Source organism: Alligator mississippiensis, chromosome 16, assembly GCF_030867095.1.
Source record: "Alligator mississippiensis isolate rAllMis1 chromosome 16, rAllMis1, whole genome shotgun sequence".
Classification (NCBI taxonomy): domain Eukaryota; kingdom Metazoa; phylum Chordata; order Crocodylia; family Alligatoridae; genus Alligator; species Alligator mississippiensis.
Genome location: NC_081839.1, coordinates 7,072,427 through 7,087,744, shown reverse-complemented (window position 1 = coordinate 7,087,744; position 15,318 = coordinate 7,072,427). Strand labels below are relative to the sequence as shown.

The following is a 15,318-nucleotide window of genomic DNA, read 5'->3' as shown; positions in this document are numbered from 1 at the left end:
GATTCTGCTGTCTGTACAGGAAAGATGAATCTACAGCGCTGGAGCTCAGCCAGGTTCCACAACTCTGATTAAAATATTCAAGTCCCTATAAAAATCTTAAAAATAGTTTCAGATTCAGATACTCATCTGGCCTTGATGTCCTGTAGCTAGCTTGTGGCTTTCCAGTTGCACCCTGCTGTTCTTAAAATGTTTTTTCTATCCTCTGTTACTTTTTGAAAAAACCCACAATCAGGAGACACTGATTATATGGGGGAACATTGAAATTGGCTTGGCACAAATTGCTGTCAAAAGTACAGCGTTAATTTGAATGGAGGCTTTCCGTAACCCCTTGTTAATCATTAGAGGAGTTAATTGTAACAATAGTAGGTAAAAGCTTTATCTGAAAGTCCTTTTTCTAAGTTTAAATCAAAGGCGTTTCTTTATACAGTGGACTAGATGGAGCCTTTTAAGTATTTTTTTATTTTATTTTATATATATATAAAACATGTGACTACCGTATGACTGTATACTAGTGCTGTCTGCTGCATGATTTTGCACTCTGGTGCTATTTTAGTTGAAAATGTGCATCATGGTGATTCACTTTGCAGTGACTAACAAGAGTTATAGATGGTGTTGTGTGCATGTCGGGTGGAGAAGATGAATCTTTGACCCCTTCTACACATACGTTTTCTAAAATTTTTCTATATTTGACAGTGCTGTTTCAGCTGCATTGATATTATATTGCTGCTGTAGACAGACAGGCTGCTGGTGTTTCCAATGTGGTGCTCAGTTTGGAGCAGAAATATACGACTGACGAAAATGCCAGCATCCCATCTTGGGCTTCTGGCATTGCTCGTACCATTGGAAATATGCCATTAGCAGCAATTTTTGGAATACTTTAGAAATCGTCCATATTCTTAATGAGGCTTACACAATGTTTCTCATGGATGAAGCTTTAAGTGTTGATGGAATTGTATTTGTACTTGAAATAAATAGTATAGACTTCTGGTACTCCTCACAAGCCAACAGAAAAACGTGACTGGTGGAATGTGCTGCTATGGGTCTTGAGTGTAACGAATCACAGTTTATTGTAGTAAGGTAGATGAAAGGTCACAAAGTGGTGGAGTGACTGAAATCTACAGCCTCCAATTTGAGTAACATATAGTAGGGCTGTGCGAAGCTTTGGGTGATGATTTGATCTGGAGGAGATTCGGCCCGATTCGGTGGCCGAATCTCTGAATCCGAATCAAATCAGAGGACCAATTTAAAGGTCCGAATTGATTTCAAAGCTCCCCGAATTGTTGGAAAAGATTTGGAGAGCTTTGATGATTTGGGCAGTCCCTGGTGGCCACAGCAGGGAGCTGCAGCCAACTCTGAGCTGGTAAGTACTAGGGGCGGGGAAGGGGGGGCTGGGGGAAGGGACCATGGGAGGACTCCTTCCAGCCCCCAACACCTGCTCCCCAGCCCGCCCCAGCTCCCGGCCCTTTAAAGAAAAGCCCTGTTGCTCACCGGGTGCTGCTGGGCGGGGGACGATCCCTGCTGCCCCACGCTGCGTGGGGGGCTGCATGAGCCGCCCCCCCCCCCCCCACCTTCGCTCCCCCAGCCCTGTCACGGGTGCCCTGGCCCTTTAAGAATAAAAAAAGCTGAGAAAAGCCCTGGAACTCACTGCTCCTGTAGCAGCCTTGGGGCTTCAGGGGCTTGTGCAGAGCCCCCCACGTGGCACAGAGTAATGGTGGGCAGCATGGATTGCCTCCCCGCTGGCAGAAGCGGTAAGTGTGGGACTTTTCTCATTTTTCTTTCCTTAAAGGGCTGGAGCTGGAGGGGTGGGGGTCAGGAGGCTTGTGTAGAGCCCCCCACACAGTGGGGAGCAGCAGGGATCGCCCTCTGCCTGGCAGCACCCGGTGAGCACTGGGACTTGTTAAAAAAAAAAAAAAAAGTGCTGGGGCGGGCAGGGCAGCCATTGCCAGGCTGGGAGCGTGGGCAGGGGATGGGCTTGGCTTATTCGGCCTAATCAAATTGGTACATTGATTTGAATCACCGAATCGAATCGCTGTCCCCTGAACTGGCTGAATCCGAAGTGAATAGTAGCCGCTTCGCACAGGCCTAGTATACAGGTTGGGAAGAGAGGTCCCTTTTCTTTGTTCCACCATGTTTATAGACGTTTGCATTTTCTAAACGTCTCAAAGCTGAGAATATGATGCTTTCACGGAGATGGAGTATTTATTATACTAGTCATCATGATTTGCCATGACTTCTTGGTTGCGCTAGCATTAGCATTTTAGATTCAGGACCATGAAGTCCGCTGATCATTTTAAGCAATTTGTTTATCTTAGTTGACTTGTATGAGTCTAAATCTAGTTGTATGATTTTAGCTTGTTGACTTCACAAATACTACCACAGACTTTCTGTGGAATTTTTTTTATAAGACATCTGTCATAAATGACATAATTGGAAATACTTGCTTTGATAAACCAAGTGCTGCTATTTTAGTGTTTTCGGTATTCCATATAACAGATATTGGATATGTTTCAAATATCAAAATACCCTGAGTTAAATTTGGTATGGATAATCGTATATATTTAGGTGTAGGCATGATGAGCACTGGAGAAGCTAAGCACTAGCATATGTATTTAGGAGGGCTCTTTGGAAATTTGCTGTTGCTTCCAGATAGGACAATATCCAGGAGATTGACCAACACCTGTCTTGTACAGTGCCTGGTATGGGACTGAAGAGCTAATATAGTATAACTTTTATGTAGGATTGAAGTTGAAAACTTTAGCATTTTCTTTGCCCTGGCTGTATGTAAACTGGAACTCTTCCCTAAAACTTCCCATTGCTGGCACAATTCCACTAGTAGAAGTAATGGTGTAGAGTACTAGAGTAGGTGTGAAGCTTGGTACCTCACCTAATCCTGTTTGGAGCATGGTTTGATGAGGGGTTTTGACTACAAAGCAGCAGCTACTGCCAGTGAAGTTGCACTGATAGCACCGTTGGCAATTTTTAATATGAACAAAGTATACGTGTTTGAAGACGTTTTTCAGGAACATGAGTTAATGCAGTACTGGGCTGTTTTACTACAGAAGAGCAGAATCAGCTGTAAACTCTTAACAGTTGTGAAGTATCCATTGCCATCCCAGTGAAAATCTCTCTCTCTCTCTCTCTCACAGAAAATAGGTGGTTTGTAAATGTTTTTAGCATTGACTATTTTAATGATGATTTAGTTAGATGTCCTGCTAGGATAACTTAATTATATCATGTGATCTTATTTCTGCTCCTTGTTGTTATGACACAGTCTTTAATTATATGGTCAAACTATTTCCCCCGTGTACCCAGGACCTTGGCTTCATTCGTTTTTTTGTTTTTTTTTAAGGACTGAGAGCAAATTAGCTATAGTCCCTGCCTCATTCTAATGTCAGTTTGGAAATGAGTGAATTAGACCCAGATACATAGGTAGGAAACGAATGGTCATATAGTCGAGGCTTGTTGACCTGGGATGTGAAAAGTGGCCGTCAGATTATCAGTGAAACGTTAGGCATATCACCTAAGGACAGTTTTCAAAGGTGGTTGTGGTATTTATTTTATACCTTGGCTGTGCAGGTTGAGACCTCTTTAGAGCTTGACTTGTAAACCTGTTGAGCACTTGGAGTCAGTTGAAGTCAGTGGAGCTGCAGACCCTCAGCACTGCTGGAAAATCATGACCCAGTTGTTTTGGGTTGAGTCCTTGTTCACTGAGGAATCGTGAACTAATAGCATGTATTTTCCTCAAATACTGGCCTAGTCTTGATGTTGCAGAATGATACTTCTCTATTTCTTAAGTGAAGTTTTGAAGATACATTCATTTTAACGTTTCTGATATGACTGAATATTGAATGCAGCAGAGAATCTAACGAGGCAGTAAAGCATTCTGACCTAGATAATATTTCACCACTAAGATATCCAACATTTTGTCGGTTCTGATGCCCCAAAGATGTTCATCTCGGCTCAAAAGCGTCAATTTACTCCACCTAGGGAGATATACAGTCAAAGGTATCCCAAGAGGCCAAACTTATGCTGCCCTGCAGAGACGTTAAATCCTCACATTGCGCAGCACTAAGTGACTCCAGGGACAGTCCTATTGTATTCCCCGTGAGGAAGCACATGGCTCTCTGTTGCTTCAGCCAGCAAGTGTATATGCTTCCCTGGTCCTGGAGTGCAGTAGCAGTGACTCCAGTGTAAAGTAAATTGAGGAGGGGTCCATCCTCCATTTGCCAAATGCAGTAGTGATTAGGGCACGCTGCCCAGGAAATAGGAGACTTGGATTCTAGGCAATTACTCTGGGTCCCGGCAGCGCCCCAGAGTGCCAGTGACCTGTAACTACAGGACGCTGGGTCACTGAGCACTTCTGGGACTCTGTGTCTACAGCTGCGGGACGCTGGGTCACTGGCACCACAGGGTGCTGCCAGAACCCAGAGTCTGCAGCCACCAGGGCTGAGAGTCCCTTCAGTGGCAGGACTCCCAGCTCCAGCTGGGCATGGTGCACCCCTGGAGCTGGGAGGACCTGGGGGTCAGCTGATGGGTCTCCCCTGCTACACGTGCAAATTTAAAGCTGGATAGCATCCAGGTATAAAGCTACGACATGTTTTCAAGGTCTTATTTTATAGTTGGTTGGACCTTTTTATGGCATGATTGGTACTTTGCATGTATAGCTGGTCTCTGTTAATTGTACAAGTAACCAGTTAATGGCACAGTTGCATATAGAGTAGAGGGAGGGCAGGCAGCTGGCTCTGACTCTGGCCCTGAGTCTGGGTTGGAGCCAGTTGGACCCACAGCAGCCTCCTGCTCTCACCTCTGCTTCTCCTCTTCTGCAGGTGTGGCAGAAGGTGCAATTGTCTGGATTGTGTAATCGATCCCATCACACCTTTCCCTGCATTTGTAGAGGGGCCCTGATCAGGGACTTTTCCTTCCCATGCTGATTTGGGGCGGGGGAGTTCATCGTAGATTTGAGTTAATACAGTATCTTTCTGGGTCAAAATGGAGAGGCACAAGGAGTCTAGGCATAGTGGTTTTGTGGCAGTTGTTCAGCTGGAATGGGATTGTGCTTAGTGAGTTGGATGGGGAAGTGGCACTTCTGGGTGTCCTGGAGGCAGAATAGGACCTGGGGCTCTATATTTGGTATGGGATATGGAACGTATGTGTGTGACATATTCCGAAATATCAGGCGCTTCTCTGCAGTAAAAAGGCAGCTGGAGTAGGGAGTAGGCAGCAGAAAGGGAGGCCTTGTAGAGAGAACTTGGAGTAGTTTGGAGGGATATGTGTATTTAATGCAGATTTAGAGTATCTTCTTGTAATCGGCATCCTTGAGTTAATCTACCATGTCAGTTGTTGTCCTCTCTTTGTACTTAAAAAGCTGGAAGAAGGGATGTTAATTTTTTATTATTATTTTTATTTTATTTAGCTGGAAAGAGGTGACTTCCTCTCAGAAGAATGGAGAGAGCGAATTGCAAACACAAGGTACAGTAGAGTAATTGATTATGGTTTCTTTTGAAATGTTAATACTTGTCAGCTTATGTAATGGAAACTGGGAGGATGGCCAGCTCATAATATAGAATTTCTGTAGCTAACAGTTAAAGCAAATCTTCCAGTTTTACAGCAGGATTGTGTAAGGGAGAACGAGTTTAAATGCGTGTCCCCCTTAATGGGAGTAGCCAGAATACATTCCTGTTCCATAGATAAAGAATAGACCCTTTTGTATCTTCACTTTCTTGTAGTTTGTGACTCCTGAATATGTACCAGCCTTAATGGATGCCAGCTCATGTGATTAAGATAGCTGTATATCTTCTTAATAAGCCTGTGCTCATTTACACTGGCTCTTCTGTTGAACTGGTCATCTTGGGTATTTGAATGATCCCCCCCAAGTGAAGATCTACATATCACATAGGCTGCTTACAGATGTGAGAAACAAACAGACAAAGTAGCGCTTTAAGGTGTTTGCTGAAGTTAAACCAAACCAACCAACAAACAAAATTCCTCCTCAAAGCCTTGGCACTTTACTTTAAATTCCACGTGCTCCTGCACTGAGCCCAGCACATGCCCAGAAAAGGCAGCACGTTAGTTGGACCCAGATCATCCAGTGTCTGTATAGATCAGGCCCTTTTAAAGGGTCTTTTTTGGCGCTTTTATCTAATAGCTGATTGAATCAGATTTTAGGTAAAAGCGCCAAAAAGCCCAGCTGAAGCACCCAATCTATACAGATGCTGGGTCAAACTAATGTGTTTCCTCTTCTGGAAAGCGCTTTTTTTTTCTCTTTTCCTTTTTTTCTTGTATGTGTCCGCTCTGCCTCCCTCCTGCCCTCCATCCCTCCATCTGTCAGTGCCCATAGAGTCTGTGCTACCAGAAGTGGGAGCAACATGTTCAACCTCCCCCCACCCCTAAATTTTTGTGCATGGTCTTATATTCAGAGGACTTACTTACTGTGATAGACTCTTCCTGGCAAGGACCTCCTAGGTCAAGCTCTTACTTGATGAAATGAAAGACATTTGATAGAAAGGCTTTTTGAAAATCTCCCAAGCTGTGGCAAGTTATGGGTGGTTTCCAAGAGTACTCCATGAAAAAGGCGCCTGTTAGGCTGATGAGTGTTGCGTTATTATGTATCCTAGTAAAGACTTGTTGGGCTGGCTTTTAATTTGTGGGCAGACTTGTCCCCACCCTGTGGTGAGGTTTTGCTTTGTTTGTCATTTGCTGTTTTAAATATACACCCCTCTGTGGCCTGTGCAGCTTTCCTCCGTTTCTTTCGAACAATTTTTGAACGTAGATGGTCTTCTGTTTTGCATCAGCAAATGCCAGTAGATCTTAGTTACTTTGCATGATGCAGTTAATTGTCACTGTACCATATCACCATCACCACCTCCTTCCAACAGAAGTTCTTAAAGTAGTAGCTCTTCATCCAAAAGCTCTAGGCATTTGAACTTGCCTGCAGTCACAGAATTTTTCAGTAATTGCCACTAATTATCTTGAAATTAGTGGATCAGTTGGTATCTGGCCCAGCTTTACTTTGCCCTTTTTTTATTGTAGGAGGCCCAAACCTTTAAAAGTACATTTGCATTTTTGTGTGGACAATTCTTGTTTTAGTTCATGCTTAAACTTCTGATATTTAAGCAAGATGCGTGGCATTTTTAATTTCTACTGACTATGCTTGTGGCTTAGAACTATGTACTTAAAAGGCAGTAAACCAAATAAGGGGAAAATAGCTCTTTCGCTATCAGTGTGCAAAGCAAGTATTCTGAGTGAGCATTTAAGAGAGAGAGATTTCTGGCTAACTTTGTCTTTTTCCTTTCTCCCCTGATGATTCTCTAGTGACTTTACTATGTTTGGCTGTGCTCATGAGGCCTCTATTTGACATAGAAGTGGAAAGTACAAGGAAGGAACCCCTTATGGCCTTGCTTGCCAGACAGACAGGTTTTCCCAAATAACCATAAGCCGGGGCAGGGAGCGCATATATATATATATATTATTGGCACATAGATCTCTCTTTTTTTTTTTTTATTGTGGTTTTAAATGGCTTTGGCTGCTGCTCTTCAGCACGTTTCTTGCATGGAGGCACCAGAAAGGGAAGTTTCCAAACTAGCTTCTCTCACAAAGAAATAAACTGTCTTAAACAGCATTTTGTAGGCCTCTTTAACTAGCTTGATCTTGCAAGGCGATGAATATATTTTGAGTTGCATATCCCTTTTTCCCATTGAGTTCATTAGAAATCAAGGACAATCAAGAACTCCTAAGATTGCCCCAAATTTCTAGTTTTCAAAGGGTATGGACACGTACATTTGGAGCAGTTTCAAGAGGGCAGCAGGTGTTATGTTCTCATCCTTACGTGTGGACAAGCAGGGAATAATACAAGCGCAGTAAAACCACTCCTACTTTAACTCTGGATAAAGTAATGCTGAAGTTGGCAAAGTTTTGCTACACTGTCGTTCCTGACTTTTCCACATGTATAAACTGGAATGTAACAGCTGCTGCCACTTTGAAAAGTTCCCCTTTTGAAGCAGCTCTACATGTACATGTGTCTGTATCCAAAGTCACATCTGAAATAAATATGGATTTTCCATTCATAATGTGCCCTGCTGCTTATTACTTTTGGCTCACTTCCTGATGCTTATGATTGTCTTCTCCTTCCCCTGCTTCCTCCCCCCCCTTCCTTTTTTTTTTAAATTCCTTTTTGCAACTTGCTGGATTTCTCCTTTCAAGGCTTTGATATTTTAAGTGAACACCCTACACAGCTTAAACCTAACCATGAGAGATGTTAATTGGAGTGTAAGGAAAGCTTATGTTAGCAAGACAGGTTGAGAGAATAGGGAGAAAGGGATGATCTATGCAAATGTCTTGATATTAATGTTGTAAAGGAGCTATGCTATTTTGCCATCCTGTTTCTATATAGCCATTTGGTAATTTTGCAGAAAGAATTGCATGCACTGGGGTCTGTCAAGCTGGGCTATCTTCCCTTTTCCAGGGGAGCTTGCTGAGTGCCATAAACATGTCAACAGTAGCTCTGTTCACATGTGTTTTAAAGAAGCTGCCAGACATAGAGGGGAAAACGTTTGTAACGTTATGATGGTGACACTTGCCAACATGGTTGCTAACTAATGAATTCACAGTGCAGAAGCTACTGGTCTGATGAATGGAAGTGTCATAATATAACACTTTTCCTTTAATGTAATTTACTTCAGCAACATCTGTGAATACCCATTTTTAACTTTTTGCATAGTGGAGTTTGCAAGAGGAGAAACATTATGTTTCTCAAGGGAAATGGCTATACAACCTTGGGACACTGGCTATACAAACTTGGCAGCGTTCTTGTGTTTGACAGTAGTGATTATCATTCATGGAGCTTTACAGATTTCAGAGGGTTAGCAGTTTGTGTATACTGAAATGCCATTTGTCTGTTCCTGTTTATTGACTAGACTTATCTTGCAGTGTTATTTTTGTGAATAATTTTGCCTTTGGTCCTGAGGTGGATCACCAACTGAAGGAGCGATTTGCGAACATGAAGGAAGGTAACGCATTGAACTTAAACTCTCTTTTTTTTCCCCCATTAGTTTCTCGTTTGCTATGGGAGCTGCTGACTATTCTACTATTTGTGCTGCCCATTAAAAGTACCGAGAGGTTTTTTGTACATAGTTTTAATATTAACAGGCTCTACTACATATTATCCATTTCTGCCTGGCTATCTTTAGCAGACAGCCTCTACTGTAAAAGTCAATGGGCGTCATAAGAAACTACATAAAATGTATTGCATTGTTTTAAATGTTGCTGCTATTATATATGTATGCAAATCGTTTCTATGACAGAAGGGCTTTTTCACTGTGGCATCCTTCATAATGTTTTAAATATCTAATCTGGAATGTGTTTTTTATCTTTAATCATTCTATTTGTATTTATCCTGTTTATGGGCAAGTTTGGTAATGGCTAATGCTTTAAGAGCTTTGTTCTTTACTTAAAAATGACACCATTTAAGATGAATTGTAAAAACTCCACCTCCACCAGGATTCATACCCTAGATAAGTGCTTCTTAAACTATGATCTGTAAGTTCCTTTGTTCTGTAGAAAAAAAAAAAGCTTTGAGAATCAGTAAAGAATCTGGGTAAGAAAAGATCTTTGTCCTTTTGAATGTTTGTACAGACTAAAAGAAGAGTGGAGTACCATTTCCTTAGACTTAAAACTGAAAGCTCTTAAAAACCTTTAATTAGTTTGCTTTCATGCTTCCTTCAATTAGGACAGTAAGTGAGTAATCTCATTTAATCGGCTCTATTATATCTTTTTCCAGGTGGCAGAATCGTGTCCTCAAAACCTTTTGCACCTCTGAATTTTAGAATAAATAGTCGAAACTTGAGTGGTAATGTTGGCTTTTCTCATTTCTTAGATTTGAATATTTGGCATTCAGCATCTGCTTTCTTTGTGTAAAGAAGAAAAGCGCTGAAAAGAAGTAGAAGCCTGCTATTGTGTGTTTTTAAAGCTAAGGCATCAAAGTGATTGTTGCCTCGAAAATATCAAAAAAGAGATGAAATGTCACGGCTCCCTTAAGACTTGTATTGATGAGATCTTTCCTTTTAAAAACTTCAGTTGGTCATCGGCTCTTCATCCCAGCTTCCTTGCTATGTGCTTATCATTATGGGCCCCTTGTGTAAACCAGCTGCAGAGGAATCTGTTTCCTCTGCAGCAACTCTTAAAAGAATTTAGATAAGTGGGCATAAAAAGAAATGACCTTTGCATCATGGATACAGTGGAAATTGTATTGCAGCAGTCAGTCCCACCTAGTAACTACTTCACCTGGACTATATAATACTGAATATACATGCCTGCAGTATTGTAGGACTCATTCCAGTCTTAATGGCTTTTTTCCCCAAAGAGGAGAGGGCAGATTTCAGGGAAATGCCATTCGCTTAGAGAGTTCATGACCTAATTCTGCATTTCCTTGATGTAGCAGGCAGGTGTATTCATTTGCTCTATGCCATGGTCCTTCATGCTGCCTTCTTATCAGTTTTTCCCAGAAACAATTTTACTTAGCATTTTTGCTTTGATTTGAGGCAGCTGGTACCATCTACTACTTCCTGTTACTGTTTTGCTTTTAAAACCCGTGTGGTAAAATGCTTTCAGGAATGAAGTGGCATAGGCAAGGATGAAATTTTCCCCTTTTAAGCTCTTAAGGTGACTGCTGTTTGGGATTTTAATTTCTATTAGCAAATGATCAATAAGTGGGTCATGCAGTAAAAAGAGAAAGTTGGGACAAACTAAAAACCAGTATTAAATTGTGGTAAACTAGTGATCAGACTTATTGAACTCATTTGCTCTAAATACCATTTGAATTCATTCATTCTTCACTGGTTCAACATCTCTTTAAGCAGAAGTGAGTATCCATAATCTCTTCTACACAGTCATGCCATTCACTTGAGCATTTGTTGGTGATAGAAATATTTGGAATTAGTAGGTATAGGATCAGTATAGACAACAAAACAGTTGAAATGTAGTTTAAAACGTGTTTGTCCTTAATACACAAGCACTTATGGTGGGACTGAGCAGAGTCCTGGTCTGGAACTTGTGTAGCTTTCGCCACATCCAAAGTTTTAGCTAGGCTATGTGAATGTTTTATATTTGCAAAGTAATCGCATCCTATGCAGACTACTGTAGTTGTGGACAGGATGATTTTTGAGGTACATATGGCTTTTTGTAGCTTTTTACTCCAAATTGGCTGAAGATCTTTGCAAGAAAAATTAGCAATGTAGATGCTTTATATGCATGTTTTAGGTAAATGTGGCATGTGGAAAAAAAGTAAGGACATGATTTTTAAAATGAACAGTGTTTCTTCATCTTAGTTAACTAACGCTGTTTAATGTAACTAAATATTTTTCTGTTGGGGATTAGTGTCTATGTCTTGTAGTTCATTCTGAAATTCTTTTTTTCTAAAATTCACTATAGAATTGACGAAGGGCCTAGTAACAGCTGGATTGGCTCCAGTGGGGAGAGAGGAAGGGTGTTTTCTGCACAGGGCTACTTTTACCATGTAAACATACCTAGAGAATGCTAGACCAGTTTTGCTCTTGATAAGCAGTGGGAAATGAGGTGAACTTTACCCTAATATGGACTTTTTCCTTTTTAGATATTGGCACTATAATGAGAGTTGTGGAATTATCACCACTGAAAGGGTCTGTTTCATGGACAGGGAAACCAGTTTCCTACTACCTGCATACTATTGATCGAACCATAGTAAGTGTAAATGCTGGCTAATGGAACTTTTTTTAGATTGAAGGCACTGTAGTAATCTCAGACTAAGTTTATTAGGGTTCTTCCTTAAGATTCCTTCTGAATTTTTATGGATGTGCAGTATGGCTCTTGTTGAAGTGGACTGCATTTTACCTACAACCAACTTAAGCATTTAGTATGCAGCGCATGTACAAATTACAGTTTACCATCATTATTATGAACCTTTGACTCTCATAGCAGGAGGCTTTTCAGAAATGCAGTTGGGCATAGCACTGTGGTAGTCTGTATGTAAATCAGCTAGTTAAAGACAGTTATGCAGATGAACAAACACAAATCCCTTTTGCACCATAGTTCATTGGAGCTGTTGATGCTCCCTACTAGATTCTTTATTCTGAGTAAAGAACCAACAGAAGGAATCTGAATTTTTTTAAATGTGCTGTGTGCCTTTGCATTCAGCCCATAATCCTCTATTTGAATGCTTAAATTGTTCTAGATTTAACATGTGTTTTCTGAATATGGTTATGCATTCATTTTTTTTTTCAGTTTTGTAAGAAAAACCTACGTGTGTGAGTGTGTGAACTCTTATTTCACAGAAGAATGCTTTACCCTCATGACCTGAATTTTTGTAACCTAATGGTGTAAACTTCTCTTTTAAGCCCAGGCAACTCTGTTGGTGCTTACGTTGTAAATGTGTATGTTAGAATGGAGATAAATGTGTTATTTTGGTGGACTACCAGACTAAAGTAGTCTCCTATTGAATATAACCTTCTGCTGAGCAGAGATATATAACACAACGCTTTATAATAGGGATAGGCTGCACTGAAGATGATAAACTACATTGAGGCTTGGACTGAATCCCGCTAGCACACGTTTGCTTCTCTTCAAAAAGAATTAAACGGAAGTGACTTTCTGATGTAGCTTATCAAAAGGGAAGTCCATAAGAATATCTACAGTTTTGCCCGCCTTTTAGCAATTAATGTTTTTGTTTTTACACATCTGTCTATTCTGATGTATAGAATGACTCTCTTATCTTTCCCCTTTCAGCTTGAAAACTATTTTTCTAGTCTCAAAAATCCAAAACTCAGGGTAAGTTGTGGGTATTTTTTTGTATAATGTGCTCAGTGTAATGGAACATTCAGTATGCTGATCTTAAAAATTAACTTGATAAGTTTATCAGAAACGGATGGGTAGTGTGTTTTGAATTCTTCAAGAAAGATACCTCTAGAAAATTAATGTCATTAGAATGAAGTAACGTGAGATGGCAGTAGTGTCTTAATAGCATCTCAGAAGAAATCTGTAGTAGTTAAACATCAGTGGAGATACCCAAAGGTGTGGCAGTCTTCCATTTACGTTGTCTACCTAACAGATTGTTAATTCGTTGCATTCAAGAACCAGACTTTTAAGATGGACAGTTATTTCTTTCTTGATGATGAATCTTGATTGAGAGAGAAGAGGGTTTTCAGTTACTACTGACAGTCACCTTATTAATTCTGAAATGTGACTTATAATGTTGGCCACAATGCTTTACTGCTGTGCAAGGAGCTCAGACCCCAGAGGTTTCTGAGACATTGTGCTGTGCTGAATTGGACACATCACATGACAGTTTAGAGAGAAGCTGTGAGGCTGGAATTCCAGTGTATGCATCTGGAAGGTGTCTGATATGTGGGATTTCTTGATGTAGTTTTAGGGCTCAGCCGTTGTCCTCCTAATTAACTTTTTGATGGTAGTTGGGAATTTAGGGTTTAGTGGATGCAGGGCTTATAGTTTTTTGGACTGCTGAATTCAAACTTGGGGGAGAGATTTTGACAGTGAAAAGAAAGGAAGAAAATCCACAGGGTGGTTTTCAAATATATGTAGATATTCTTTTAAAAATAAACCTAGAGAAACTATTTTTATCTGGAACTGCCTTTCTCATCTCTGTTCTTCCCCCTCACCTTAATGATGAGGCAGGACAGAGTGACACTAGAGACTAACTGGTTCAGAGAGGCATAAGCTATGACAGGATCTGCTGAAGTACTTGTCATCTGTGTCATAGCATCTGACAAAGTGGGGTGCTACCTACAAAGCTTATTCCACTCTGAACCAGTTAATCTCAAAGGTGCCACCCTGCCCTGGTTTCTGTGACTGCTTACTGACATGGATAGTGACCCCACTCCACCTTTATGATGAAGGTATTGAATTACAGAATTATAAAGAAGTGAACTCAAGTTTTTGGGGGGGGTTTTTTGAGCTCTGTCAAGTTTCACATTTTGGGCCTCTGACGAATGTTGGGGGGCGGAAAAAAGCACTTTACTGGAAGAAATGTATTGGTTCAACCCAGCTCTGTGGCATCTATGTAGATTGGGTGCTTCAGTGGGACTTTTTGGCGCTTTTATCTAAAGCTCATTCAATCAGCTATTAGATAAAAATGCCAAAAAGCCCTGCTGAAGTGCCCAATCTATACAGACGTTGGACGAGCCAGATCCCACTAATGTTATGCCTTTTCTGACCATGTGCTGAGCTTGAAGTAAAGCACTACTTTTTTTCACGTCCGTAAGCGGTTCTTAGCGGCCAGTCAAGTATTATGCTTTTCAGTTGCCTTTCATCTTGATTATCTTAAGGACAGACTTGGCGAGGATTAAATCAGGCAATGTTTCTAAGACTCGATTCATGGCTTTTCCATTTCAAGTCCCTTAAAAATTCTGTAGTGATATAACAACATATTTAATGTGAGAGATAAATAGAGCCATTGATATTTAACACAGGCTTGTTTTAAAAATTCCAAGATCTAACTCTCTAACTCCTTCAAGTATAGTGCCTAGACTAAAGTGGCCACAGGTTTGCTAAGCAGCTGGGCCTTTTGGTGTGGATGCAACTCTGTCAGTAGAATTTTATTCTGCCATCCGTTATGCCAGGTCCCAGAGTGGCAGCAGCTTAGCTGCCAGAATTGCATCCACATTGGGTGTTTTGCTGGCATAGGCATGTTGGCAACTGGCATAGCTAACATAGTACTGTTGGCAGAACTTGGTAATGTAGACTAAGCTAAACTCGTCTGGAGCGGGATAGGTCAGTGTTCCCTCCCTGGTACTAAAAGATGTTCTTTCCTTTAATGCGTAAGGACTGATCAGAGTGAATGATTGTCTTTGGCTATCATAGAAGAACTAGTTGGGTAACACTGATGGGTCTGACTCTGAAAGGGAGAAATAGAGCAGCAAACAGTGATTCATGTGGATTTTTTTTTTTAATACCTCCCTTGGCATTTTGTGCAGGAGGAACAAGAGGCAGCTAGACGTCGTCAGCAAAGAGAAAACAAGAGCAACACAACAACTCCGACAAAGGTGCACGAAAACAAGGTCACTTCCCTCTTACATTTTCATAGAAAAAAAAAAAGTTTTGTTTGCTAAGGTGCAAAGCTGTGATCTGCACTTGTCTACATAGGGACGTTAACTAGATTAGTTTTATTTCAGAGAAGTTAATCTGGAGTAGCTCTCCCTGCGGATATGCTGTTCCAGAAAACATCATTTCAGAATAATTAGTGCCCTAGTTATTCTGGGACAATAGGGATTCTGGTCATTTTCCCTGGGTTAGCAAGCCTTTAGTCTCAAGTATGGATTTGCAGACCATGTCATA

At 40.9% G+C, this 15,318-nt stretch overlaps 1 protein-coding gene across 8 annotated transcripts in view; it reads left to right on the top strand.

The window, feature by feature from the left end:
* DOT1L (DOT1 like histone lysine methyltransferase) overlaps nucleotides 1-15,318 on the top strand; it is a 95,847-nt gene that overhangs the window by 43,414 nt on the left and 37,115 nt on the right. For 6 of the 8 annotated variants that reach the window (XM_019489928.2, XM_014599792.3, XM_059719604.1 and 3 more), the window contains exons 8-13: nucleotides 5,414-5,469; nucleotides 8,926-9,005; nucleotides 9,776-9,844; nucleotides 11,606-11,712; nucleotides 12,754-12,795; nucleotides 14,958-15,041. In XM_019489928.2, coding sequence (XP_019345473.1) covers nucleotides 5,414-5,469; nucleotides 8,926-9,005; nucleotides 9,776-9,844; nucleotides 11,606-11,712; nucleotides 12,754-12,795; nucleotides 14,958-15,041 — 438 coding nt within the window. The remainder of the gene's footprint in view (nucleotides 1-5,413; nucleotides 5,470-8,925; nucleotides 9,006-9,775; nucleotides 9,845-11,605; nucleotides 11,713-12,753; nucleotides 12,796-14,957; nucleotides 15,042-15,318) is intronic. The other 2 variants (XM_019489929.2, XM_019489932.2) reach the window with 2 other exon arrangements.